The sequence below is a fragment of the Sylvia atricapilla genome, chromosome 18 (genome assembly GCF_009819655.1).
Source record: "Sylvia atricapilla isolate bSylAtr1 chromosome 18, bSylAtr1.pri, whole genome shotgun sequence".
Taxonomy (NCBI): domain Eukaryota; kingdom Metazoa; phylum Chordata; class Aves; order Passeriformes; family Sylviidae; genus Sylvia; species Sylvia atricapilla.
In genome coordinates this window covers 5,813,430-5,825,937 of record NC_089157.1, presented here as the reverse complement: position 1 = coordinate 5,825,937, position 12,508 = coordinate 5,813,430, and the positions used below count along the sequence as shown (strand labels likewise).

General features: G+C 52.7%; 1 protein-coding gene across 1 annotated transcript; it reads right to left on the bottom strand.

The window, feature by feature from the left end:
- Window positions 1-229: 229 nt before the first annotated feature.
- Window positions 230-12,002, bottom strand: ELAC2 (elaC ribonuclease Z 2). The gene is made up of 24 exons (XM_066332141.1): window positions 11,713-12,002; window positions 11,598-11,648; window positions 11,456-11,526; window positions 10,757-10,821; window positions 10,095-10,152; window positions 9,550-9,618; window positions 8,917-9,057; window positions 8,357-8,415; window positions 7,868-7,926; window positions 7,706-7,778; window positions 6,801-6,913; window positions 6,100-6,198; window positions 5,794-5,932; window positions 5,636-5,721; window positions 4,577-4,686; window positions 4,229-4,325; window positions 4,000-4,138; window positions 3,708-3,746; window positions 3,441-3,550; window positions 2,945-3,044; window positions 2,732-2,852; window positions 2,457-2,535; window positions 1,660-1,804; window positions 230-1,100 (listed from the first exon to the last, which is right to left on the bottom strand). The coding sequence occupies exons 1-24, from the start codon at window positions 12,000-12,002 to the stop codon at window positions 858-860; spliced, it is 2,556 nt and encodes an 851-aa protein (XP_066188238.1). The 3' UTR covers window positions 230-857.
- Window positions 12,003-12,508: the final 506 nt, after the last annotated feature.

Here is a 12,508-nt window from a genome sequence, read left to right as displayed (position 1 = left end):
TTTAACCACAGACCTCCCCTCTCTCTGCCTGCTGTGCCAGCTTTCCTGTCCTCTGCATCCAGAACTAGAATCTGCTCAAGGACACGCACAGCCGTGAGGCTCCAGCATGATCCAGATCCCATGGGTAAGATCCTGGTCTTTATCCCAATGCTGAACCAGCCAGCCAAGGCTGTTCACCAGAGAAATCCAGGTTTTTGTTTCCTCACTAGTGATCCAGACACAACACAGCTTTCTGGAGGATGGCGAGTGGTTTATTCAGATCCTAAATAAAGGGTTTGGAAAACTGATCTTTTAAAACAAAAAACCAGCAGAGAAAACAAAAATAAAATGGGAACACCGTTGTACAGATGTATTCTCACCCCTAATTTAACCTAAAACTGGGTCCCATTTTACTGTCAGTTTTCTTCTTATCACCTGGGTTCTGATAGCTGGTTATGGCCCCCTTCGCTGAGACCAACTCATCTTCTGGCAAACCCACGGCCCTTCCAGGGCCTCTCATACCTGATTCTCTTGCAAAGGTCACACCTGCTGCTGTTACATTATCAGTATCTCGTAGTATCAACCCCCAAATTAAAACAGTTCTGAGAGAAGAATTTTTTGGTTAAAAGAAAAAACATCTCATGGACTGGTGAGCCCTCAGAACAGGAGCTATGTGGGCAGATCCTGTCTCCACGAGGACCAGTGCTGCTGACAACCCACTGGAGCTGCAGCCCAGGGAGACCCATGATGACCAAGCCAACTCAGATGCCCAGGCCAGCCCCTTTGCCGTGGTGCTGGCAGCGCCGTGCGCTCCCCAGGCCTGCAGAGAGCCAGGCTTCTCTCTCAGAGCAGAGCACTCCCAGCTTTGTCCCTCCCTCTCAGTTGGCTGTTTTAAGCTTCTTGTCTGGCAGTTCCTTATGGTTCTTGGCTTGTTTCCGTTTCTGACATGCTGCCTCTGTGCTGTCCCCCCTGGTCAGCTTGTCCAGGACCAGGGCAGTCTCCTTCAGCAGCCGCAGCTCCCGCCTCTCCTTCCTCTCCTCCATCTCCACTATGTCGTCTGCAAACAAAGCCTTCAGGGGTGGGATCAGCTTTGGGATGGCTGGGAAGTCACCAAAACGTACCTGAAACACAAGCACAGGAGCTCCTGTGTGAGAACTGTTTGATTTCCTTGCTCCCCCTTGCCTTTGGCACTGCCCCTTCCTGCGTGCAGCACCTGCACCCAGCAGCAGGTGATCTCAACGAGTTATTGATGTTTTCTTCACAGAAATGCTGTGGGCCAGTACAAATGCTGACTGACAGTGAGCTGCCCTCACTGCCACCTTCAGCCAGCTTTTGTCTCCCAGATGGCTGCTACAGAAAGCCATTGGAGCTGCTCCTCAGTTGGAATGGCAATGGATGCAAAATTGTTTTGGCTGGGAGTAGCAAGCACAGACTTGAGGTGACACAAGGCAAGTACCCAGTGTGTTAAGAGTTGGGCTCAAGGGCCATCAGCACCTGTCTCACAACACTGTGGGGAAAGGGTGGCCCAGAGTATTTGCTGCCAGCAGTTAAAGGAGCTGTTTCAGAGACTGCTCTTCAGGAGATGGGGCGTTGATACAGTAAAAGAGGGGCATTTCATTCCTGAGCAGCCATCCCAAAATAACACCAGCACCACTGCCAGGCCCCAAGCTCCCAGCTTACCCTCATATGGTCGAAGGCAATGCCGACCTTCTCGCTGAAGTCCTCGCTGAACAGCGGGATCTTGGCGTACCTCTGGCTGAAGTGATTGAGCATGATGAACTCTGCATTCATCTTCATCCCGGTCTGGATGGCCTGGGAGGTCGTGCTGCAAAAGGAACACGCCCTGGTCACAGCCAGGCTGGCAGATACTGCTGCTCTCCACCCAGGGTCACATCACACCAAATGACCTCACAGGCACAGGCCCCTCTCCCTGGGGCAGCCTTCTCTGCTGGCAATTCTCTGACTTCCACACAAACCTGAGTGCAGGAATGCAACTGTAACAGCTGAAGCCTTGCATTTAAGAGCTCCACAGCCTGAGGACAATAAGGGGCGACAACAGGCCCAGCTCTTGCACTGTGACTCACAGGGAATTCTGAGCAGCTGCTCTCAGTCTCCCACGTTACTGGGGGCAGCACACGGAATCCCTGACTGCAGTGCAATCAGTGAGCTGTGGGGGCAGGATGACTCTTCTACCCCCTGAGCTTAGTCTCAAGATGTAACCATGCAGGAGGTCTTTCTCTTGGGCTGGCCTATTTGTAGAGGTACCAATATCTGCTTGAAAGCTTTCCCCAGTTCTTATGGGGATGTTGAGAAGAGCTGTGGTGGTTTCAGAGCTGCTGCAGTGACCAACATCCCACCTTTAGTGTAGAAGAGCTCTGTGCACACCAGAACCTTTGACAGGACTTGGACCCCACACCACCAGCTCCAAGGTCTGTGCACCTTTCCCTTCCTAACACAGGCAGCAGAACACACCCCACCTGTGGGTCTTCTCTATAGCTTCTTTTTCCATGCCATCTTCCAGGGTGGCTTCGTGGATCAACAGGTTGGCATTTTTACCTGTGCAAACAATCACATATTCAATCTTCAGCTGAAGGCTGACCAGCCCAACTGCCCACAGGAGCCCTCCCATCCCTCCTCAGCCCCTGGCTGTGTGGGAGACACAGCACCAAAGGTCTGGGAGTGCCCACTTTGGTCCTGACAGATGGAGACCTTTCTCCAAGAGATTCTTCAAGCAAAGGGTTTTGTTACTTACCCATTTGCACTAAGGCCATGCAGGGCATTGTATCACCAGAATAAACGACTTTCCAGCCAGACTTGTGGATCACTGAACATGCAAAAGCATTTTTACAGTGTTGGACTTCACAGGTCTGAAACTGAACAAGGATGTAAGTGTTAGACTCCAAGTCCTCTCCAGCCACTCAGGAACTCATCTCAGCCAGGAACTTCCCCCAGCTCAGGAACTCACCTCAGCCAGGTCGTAGCTCTCTAACAGAGAGCTCAGAAACTCCTTGGCGTTGGGTCTGATGTTCTCACAGCCTTTCACAAGAGACTGAGAAGGAATCATTCTGTGAAGGAGGGAAGAAGAAATAATTAAGGACAGGTACAAAATGAAACCTGATCTTCTCTTCAAGCAGCCGATTTCTCCTGTTTCTCAGTTCAGTGCCTTGGTGACCTGTATCACCTCTTGCTTTCATTGGTGCCCCAGAAACTCATCCAGTCACTTCTACCCTCCTATCAAATACCCTTTCTTCTCCTTGCCCAACTCCCTTTTCCTACAGCAGAGAAGCTCTATTAAGCAGCAGAGCTGAGTAACAAACCCTATCCTGCCCTCTGCAAACAAGGAACATACCCTTGTTCTGAAGCCAGCGGAAGGAGTCAAAGTCACCTCCAACAAAGGGATGGGGGAATGGATGACAGGAGTTTGCCTTGAATAAAGACATTTCTCCACACAGAACACTCACTGGATGTCTCCAAGAATCTCCTCACAGTGGTTGTGGTACTCGTGCAGCCATGGCATGATCTGCTCGGGTGCTACCAGAAACAGAGGGCTGAAAGCCTGACCAAGGGCTGCCTGCAAAAGCAAAGGTAGGGAAAAAAAAATCAGTACTAGGTGTACACCAAATCAGAGAGAAGAAAAGAAATGGTGGGGAAAGGCTGGTGCTTCTCTACTGCTCTGAATTCCCCTCCTCTCACCCTAAGGCATGTTCAGGAGCAGAGAAATTACTTACAAAAGCTCTGCGCCGCTCCATCAGGATATTCACCAGCCCCTGCAAAGGGAACACAGGATTCAGCAAAGCAGCCAGAAGTGTCTGGGGAGTCGGTGGCAACAGAGCCCACACAGCTCAGCAAGCCCAGAGAACAAAGAAGGGAGAGGGGATCAGAAATACAGATTCAGCAGTGCCTGGGGAATGAACACAGAGAGGAATGAAGAGCAGGGCAGCCCACATTGATCAGCTGGAGCCCCAAGGTTCAGAGCAGAGCTGCACAGAGCCCCTTCCCCTCCCCACAGCCTGGACCCACCGAGTGATGATCCGTGTGCATGTGGGACACAAACACAGCCACCAGGTTACACAGCACTTGGTCAACCTGCTCTCCATAGTGGCGGCAGAGCTGGCCAAAGGTTCCTTCCCCACAGTCCAGGAGCAGGGACCGGGTAGCACTGGTGAGAGGTGACAGAGACACTGAGCAGTCACTCCAAGAGTTCTGAGCAGGGAGGAGGACCTTTTGGGGGGTTTTTTGGTGGGTTTACCTGGTATTCACCAGCGTGGAACTGACATTGCGGATTTTCATTGGAATTGCAGATCCCGTTCCCAAGAACACAATTTCAGGATAAGCAGACACATTTCCTAGAGAAAACAGACAACAAGGATTTGTAGGCAAATGTTCTCCACTCACTGCCCAGTCAGACACCATCTAATTCACCAGCCCAGTAACTGCAGAGGCAACATGGGTAGCACAGTCATTTTTGTCTCCCTCAGCAGCAGGTTTAGGGAAGGCAGAACAAGCCCCACCACTTCACAGCTTCATCTGGGCTCTGAAGCCACCAAGAGCTCCTATTTTCCACCACACTGATCCAAGCTAAGCTGCTGATCTGTACCTGGTACAGCAGACAGGCTCTCTTTGCACTCCTTCACACGGGTCTGGAAGTCAGGGAGATCCAAGGCTTCACTAACAAACGCGTCAGGATCACAGACAGTCACAGCATCTCTGCAAGAACAGGGCACCTATCAGGATGGGGCAAGGTGGGAACTCAAACAGCCCTTTTTAGAGCAAAGTGCCAAATTCCTGTGCCAAAACAGCCTTACAAGGGGACAAACCAGTTTGCTCTCTTTGAGGGGTTGGAGAAGACACATCCACGAGTGTGGTGTGTGCCAAAAAGGCCTGGTTGAGCTGAGCCAGGCACAGAAACGATCATTCTAGCCAAGTGGAGAAGGTGCTGCAATAGCACTTCATCCCATCCAGAGCTGCCGGGCACTAGAGGGCACTGCAAGGCAGCACAGACGGTCCTGGAAGACGAGCAGCCACCTAAAGGGACCCAGGCACGGCTGAAAAGTGTAAGAAATCTGTGTCCCGGACCTGCTTCAGAGCATGTACAGCACTAAGGCCTTCAGATACCTTAACAGAGAAACTTAAACTCTTCTTGGCACCTGTGTCCTCCTGCTGTGCCCAACAAAGGCAGAAATCTGAGCCATGGTGGCTGAAATCCTGCCCCCTGTGGTCCCTGGCCCTCTCACTGAGCAGCTTCACCCATTTGCCCATTGGTTTGTTTAACCACCTGGAGGTTTCAGCTCTAATGTCAGACTTTCTAGGTCTTCAGAAGATAAGATTTGCCCGAGGCTCCCCAAAAACTCTCTCCCTGCCCCCATCTGCTGTGCCAGAGCCACAGCTGGGTACAGAGCATGAGTCAAAGCAAAGCACCACAAGGTTACAGGAGCAAGGGACAGAAACAACACCCCAAAGCACTGGCCAGGTGTTGTTTTCAGGGTTTCACTCCACCTTGTCTGAGACTTTCAGGGGCAGGGACACAGCCCCGAATATTCCCCCAGCACAGCCATCAGAAAGGATCTGCAGTGGATCCTGACAGAGTTCCCTCCCTCACCAAAAAGCTGCTCCAAGCCAACATCCAAATCCTGGGAAGAAAAAGATTCCCACTGACCTCTGCCACTCCTGCTGTGGCCTGAGGTGGTATTTCAGGAGGCACTCCCCTCGCACGATGGGCACAGGGCACACAGCCTCTGCTTCCTGGGGGAGAAGGGTGATGTGAGACACAGGCTCTGCTAAGGACAGCAGGCACAGGGCCAACGGGTGCATTACCTTGCTCTGGTAGGTAGTGAGCAGAGGGAAGATCTCTGGGTGGATGAGGTTCAGCTGAGTCTGGATCTTGTAGCTGCGTGGGTTGTGCACAGCAGAGGAGTTTTCATTGAGCACCAAGTGCTGAGTCCCAGGCCCAAATCTGTCAGAGGACAGTAACATCCAACAGCTTCAGCCTCACGTTACAACTGGGCACATGTGCACATGAGCCAGCAGAGCCCTGTTTTTAGAGCTCTTTTTACTTTGTGCACCACCAAAAGAGGCTGCTGTCCACAGAGACAGGAACCCAGGGAGCCCAGGACCACGTACCTCTCCATCCACTGCTGGTAGCGGCTGTCTCGAAGCACTGCCTCGGGGGTCATGTGGATAACCAAGGCCACCTGGTGCTCAGGAACTCCCTCCTGGTACCTGGGACACAGTCAAACAGAGAGAACATCTGTGCTCCAGTCCATGTCCTTGGCATCCCCTCCTTTCTCGCACTTTGGTGCTACCAGAGATGCCCCCTGAGGCTGGCAGAGCAGGGATTTTCAGAGCACGGCCCTGGAGCTTCCAGCTCTACATCACCCAAGGCACAAGGCTCAGGCCACCATCTGCTGACATCCCCACTGTCCCCCACAGGACAGCTCCTCTCCTCCATCAGCAACAACATCTGCAGAGCCTCCAGGAGCCCAAATGTTTCTGCACAAGCCCTACAGAGTTGCTATGTGCAGTCCAGGCTTCCAGCAGCCAGGGAAGCAGCAGGCTCCACTGCTCCCCAGGCAGACACCAGGGCACATTCCTGCTCTGGAGGTCCCTGAGGGAAAACAGGCCCGTGGCAGCCACAAACCCCACAGCTCCTGCCTTTCCTAAAAGCCCCATAACGCACCACCAATCCTTTCTTGCATCTCAAGCTCCTGAACAGTGCCAAAGGGCTCAGACATCAGCCATGAGGAACAACACATCTAGGCTAGAACAAGAGCAGAACTCAGCACAGGTCCCTTCCCCAGACACTGCAGGTGGCCCGGCCCTACCTTCGGAAGGTCTCGTTTTGGCAGACAGCATCCACAAAGCCCTCGTGAGGACACTCCAGCACGAGGAATACTGGGCCAGGGTCAGTGGGAGTGCACAGCTCCTCAGGCAAGAGCTGCAGGCAGATACACACTGGTCACACCACAACCAGCCTGGACACACAGCCCTTCCTGCACCTCTTGTGCCTCCTTGGGTCAGACAGAGCCCAGCAGCCACTCCCAATGCTCAGGACACCCAGCCAGGGCAGCTCTTGGGCCATTTCTGTTCTCATTACACAGCAAAATGCAAATGTGTGCAACAGCAAATCCCAACCCTGGTCAGAGAAACCACAACCTAACCCGAGGAGGGGAATTTCAGCAGTTTCAAGGTTCTCATGACAGACTCAGATGGTAGCAAAAGCATGTGTAAGTAAAAAGAAAAAGGCTTTATAATACTCCAGTGACACAAAGATGTGCTGATCCTGTCTCCCAGGTCAGGATCTTCACTTGCAGATCACCTGGGCCATGGCCAGAGCTGGCTCTGCCTCTCACTCCCGTGTTTGAGAGACCCAGACCCCTTACCCTGGAATTACTGAGTCTCTTTTGGTGTCAGAGGTGCAAACAGGGTAAGGAGGGAATGATGGCTACACAGGCATTCAATCCCTAGATTTAAACAATGTAGGGATTAACTCCGCTAGCTCACTCCTAGAGCTGCATCAAGCTTTAGGAAGGGGAGATGAAGCAGCTCTTTTGCCAAAACAGCAAACACCCAGCCATACCCACACAGGAGTTCATTTCCCAGGTCACCACCCCAACAGCCCCAGGATGTACTGGAAAGCAAAGCACTCTGCACAAAAGCTTGTCACCCTGGGAGCCCAGTGAAGGAGGGAGAGTGGCAAAGCCACACCAGAAGTACACATACATCTTACCTCTTTGCCTTCAAAAGTGATGCTCTCCCCATTTTTGAGCGCTGTGATGATGGGAAGGATGGCTGGAGTTCCCCTGAGAGCAAGACCACAGAAATATTCAGCTTTGCCAACACCCACGTGCCTGCTGCTGCCCCGGGCCCCAGGCTGGGCTCTCATACTCACACTGGCAGGCCCAGCTCCTGGGCTTTAGCTGCGAGGAACTTCCCCTTCCTTGGGTGAACCTGCAAAGAGATAAACACAATTATCACCCACATAAAGATGGAACAACATCCATGTGCTGCCAGCTCAAGAGCTGTTTCACAAACCAAGGCAATATTTGCTCCTTTCTCAGTTCCACAGCCATTGCTCCAATTGAGATCAAAATGCCTTTTCTGGACTCTGCTTTCCAGCATCATGCTGCTGCTTCTTGCTGCTCTCTTTAGCCAAGCAAGCACCACAGCCTGCCCTCCTCTGAGGGTTAAACAGGAATGGAACCTGTACACTCATAACCACTGCTGGATTCCAAAAACCACCTCCAGTTTTACTCATTCCTACTCATGCTACAGTAAGTCTGACACTTGAAAAGCAGAAACACATCAGAGCTTCAAAGCCCTACTTGAGAATCCTGTCTCCAGTTCTGCATTGGTTTAGAGATCCTGTTCCCAAACTTACTTTACAAAGAAAAGCAGTCACCAGATCAGGATGTCTCCTTGCAGACTTCTGCCCATCATCTGGAAAACAAAGCAAAATTACTAAAAATCATCACTCACTATCACTTTTCTGAAAACCAAAACATGCCAAAATTTGCTAAGGCTTTAACAGGAATATTATCCACTTAACTTGGAGGCCAGTAGCAAAATGCTATGAACATCCAAGGCCAGAGAGCCCAAGACTTCAAATACAGGAAGCCAAACTAAAGCCCAAGACTGAAAAATAATCAGCCCAGCATGAACCTGTAATTAAATTACAAAGGTTGGAGCATCCACTCCCACCAGAAGGAAACTATTACAGGCACTAATCACACCCAAGTACCAATCATGTCCAACTTCTAGCCCTTTTAAGTTCTTATTCAACTTCCAAAGTACCAGAACACTTTCTGTTCCATTAAACCTGTCAGCTGAGCTTCTCTACAGACCTCATTTCCAGAGAGCAAGTGGGTCAGAGGACAAATTCCTATCCTTACTCTGGCTTCCTCTCATTCAAGTTAAAAAGGCCATTCCATGTGTTTTCACCTGTTTTCTTTGGGCTCTCTTTTCCTTCCTCCAAGTTTTGCTGTGCAGCTCTGGGGGATCCAGGCCCTTTAGGGCTATTTCCACCTTGGGGAGATGCTCCAGGACTCTGAGGGGGTGAACTTTCAGCAGCCAAAGGTTTTCCTGTCCCAAATCCAATAAAAGCAGACAAAGGCCAGTCAATCCAAAGCAACATAAAAGAAAAGCAGGAGTAGCATTCCCTCTTCCATGACAGTCAGGTTTAAACTGCACAAGATACAGAGCTCTTTCCCCCAGTCTAGACTGCACTTGCATTCTCCAGACTTATTTCAGGAGCCATCCCTCATCCAAGTCCTTGTCCCCAAACTGTTTAACTCTGTCAAGTCTCTGCTGCACCCTCAGCATCACAGGTTCCAGCAGAAAGGACACAGCTGGCTGAGAAAGCCAAACCCAGGGATGTCTCACACATCATTCCATCCACCCACACCTAAAGGAACAAGCCAAGGCCCTGACTCAGCAGGTCGTGTTATTTAAATGAGATCCTTCTCCTGAGAAAAGCAAATTAATGAACCTCTGCTTACTCAGGCTGGCAAACAGAAGCTGCTCCTTGAAGCTTCACTGTGCTTACCCCTGTCTCTCTGCAGCACCAGAGCTCACCTGTCAGAGGGATTTGGTAGACAGTCATTGTCTCATCCTTGTACTCAGGCTCCGTGTGCAGCTGCACAGCTGGGAAGAGATCAAAACCCACCATTAACAAGTGCATAAGCAGAGATTCACTCTCTGCAAGAATATAAATCAGAAAAGTGTCTTTGTCTTCCCTAATCACAACCTGCTGAACGTTCCCCTGCCCTTTCTCTGCCCAACTTCAAAGCCCAATGAACAATAAAAGTTTTAAAAGCCCATCATCCTCAGCCAGCAGCCCGTGTTACCAGGAGCAGCAAATTCACCGGCAGGCTCTGGAAGCAAATTGCCTTCAGTGTTTCAAAACCAAATACTGTCGGTATCAGCCAGCCCGGCAGCCCCTGAGCTGGAAACATTGTTTTGAGGGGTTTGAACAATGTATCAGAGTAAAAGAAATGTTTAAAACATCCTCTGAGGGGACCTAAACCAGAGGCTGAAGCTGTTACTAGGCAATGCAATCTTGGGTAGAGACAAAACAAAAAGTTTCAAGTTCTTTTGCTACAAACCCCTGACCCACCTACCCAAATCCATCCTTTTGTGGGGCCCGGGAAAGAGGCGAATGGCTTTCAAGTAGTTTTGCTGGAAAAGAGACAGGGGATTAGGAGGGGGCACAAGCAGAGCTGTGACAAACACCCTTCCAGCAGCTACAGACTCAGCCCCAGTCAGACAATTCGAGCAGCTCACACAGCTCTGGGCAGGTGTCCCACCTAAGAGAGGCACTGTGCCTTTAGAAAGAGGAAGAGCCACTGTCCCCACCCCCTTCAGCCATGCAATTAGTCAGCAGAAACTGCAAGGAAATAAAACCACTACAACAATGCTGAGGATTGCAGATTTCTGGTCCAGATGCAGCATTAGGCTGGCAAGGACCACATTAAATAGCAGATCAGAGACTGAGTTTCTATTAATATAAAATGGGGAAGGAGCAGACCAGGGAACAAAGATCCTCCCCTTGCTCCCAAAAGCTGATTTATCAAGATACAAGACTACAAGACAGGAACAGATCTCTGCTGTCCTATAACTGAAGAGATTTGGATTTTCAAGCCAACCCTTTGGGCTGACACTAATTCAGACCAGCATTTCACACCTGCACAAAGATTCCCTTTGCCACCGGCCCTCCCAAATTCCAGGCTGAGCTTTAACACTTGGAGGGTTTGCTCTCCCTTCTGTACCCTCCCATACTCACCAGCTTTGGTGGCCCCAGGAACACACACCTCTGGAGCCCTATAGCCTTCAGTGTGAGAATCATACCTAAGAGCAAACAGAGAAAACAGCTTTATCACACCTCCAGTAACCACTGGGAGATCCCAAAAGATCCCTCTCTGTTCAGGAGTGCTTGGTCTCTCCGCGAAGGCCAGAACTGAACTTGGAGCTGAATTCACTTTTGCCTCAGCTTTGTGGCAGTTTCATCAAGTCACTTGCCTCTTCAGAAAAAGAAAATATCTACACATCTTGATAAAATTAACCTAGAGCAAGGCATCTGAACAGATCATTATTCTTCTCCTTTTCTTGGAGATTTCCATAATTCTAATGGACAAGATCATAGCCACCTGTCCTAACCTCATCCTGCACTGAGCACAACGATGCCCACAAACTTCTGTGTGCTCCTTTGGACTCAAACCAGCCGAATCTCTGCCGGCAACACCGGTAACACCTTTTGTTCCAGGAGATTTTGGGAAGCTGAAGCCAGGCATGCTGGACAGGCAGGGCCTGTCCCACCACGTGTTTGCACTGCTGCAGAGCTCCGGTCCAGCCCAGGCCTCTGACAGCGATGTGTCCGTCCTCACCTCTGCCTAAACCACCCCCGGCAAACCGCACGGGGCACCTCGCAAAGCGACCGCGTCCCGCCCGAGAGCTGCTGCTGCCCGTGGCCCCCCGCACTCACCGGGCAGCCCCCCGACGTTGGCCCAGGACACGCGGCTGAGGAAGATGCTGTCCAGGTGGGAGATCTTCAGCCTGCGGGGCAGACGGGGGTGAGCGGGGCCCGATGCAGCCCCGAGGTGTCCCCCCGGCGCTTCCCCACTTACTTGTGCTCCTGCATGGCGCGCTGCGTGCCCTCGCCGCAGTTGAACAGATACCTGTGAGGGAAGCGGCGTCAGGACAGGCCCGGGCGGGGAGCCCCGCTGCCAGCCCCGCACTCACCGGTTGAACTCGGAGAACACGTACACGGCGGCCCCCGCGTCGCGGCTCCCGGCCGCCACCACCTGCACGTATACGGTGTTGGGCCCCGCCAGGCCCGTGCCCGCGTTCCGCCGCCGCTCTCGGGCCCACACGTGCCGGGGCACGTCCTTGGGCCGCCGCGCCGGCCGCGCGGCTGAGGGGCCCTCGGACATGGCCCAGCCGCGGGAGCCGGCCCTGGCCGCTGCGCCGCTGGCCGCCCGCCGCCACACGAGCCCGCGGCCCGCCGGCAGCGCCCGCAGCAGCGCCCACATCCGCGCGCCCGCCCCGCCGCCAATCGCGTCAGCGCGCCCCGCCCGCCCGGCGCGCCGCAGCCAATGGGAGGCGGGAATGCCCGCGCTCGGCCAGCCCCTCGTTTGTCACGTGATGCAGGCGGACCAATGCGGAGTGAGAAACCCCGCCCCTGAGTCCTGCCGCTCTGCCGGTCGGTGTTCACGGGCTGCCGGTCCGGGCGGTTCTGTGTCCGGTCACTGCCAGTCATCTCTGTCCGGTCACTGCCGTGGTTCTCTGCTCGGCCACTCCCGGGGTTCTGCCCGGTGCCGGACACTGGTTCTGCTGGGCCCGGCTCCACTGACTCGACGGCCCCGCTGGACCCCCCACACCCCATTCCCACCCTCAGACCCGGGTTCCTCAGCAGCTGCAGCCCCATAAAGCCATTTATTCTCGATGCAGTGACAAGGACGCCGGCCAAGCCGGTTCCTTTGAGGACGGACTCCAAATGGGGAACCCCCAGGGTTTTATCCCCTCACAGTCTCCTCAT

What these genes read in the sequence shown, in the direction of transcription:
- ELAC2 (XM_066332141.1), bottom strand. Translation starts at nt 12,002, where the DNA reads ATGTGGGCGCTGCTGCGGGCGCTGCCGGCGGGCCGCGGGCTCGTGTGG. An exon ending in AGAGCTACGACCTGGCTGAG is followed by an intron (nt 2,853 to 2,944) that starts GTGAGTTCCTGA and finishes ATCCTTGTTCAG; the next exon opens with TTTCAGACCTGTGAAGTCCA. An exon ending in GCTATAGAGAAGACCCACAG is followed by an intron (nt 1,805 to 2,456) that starts GTGGGGTGTGTT and finishes TTCCTTTTGCAG; the next exon opens with CACGACCTCCCAGGCCATCC.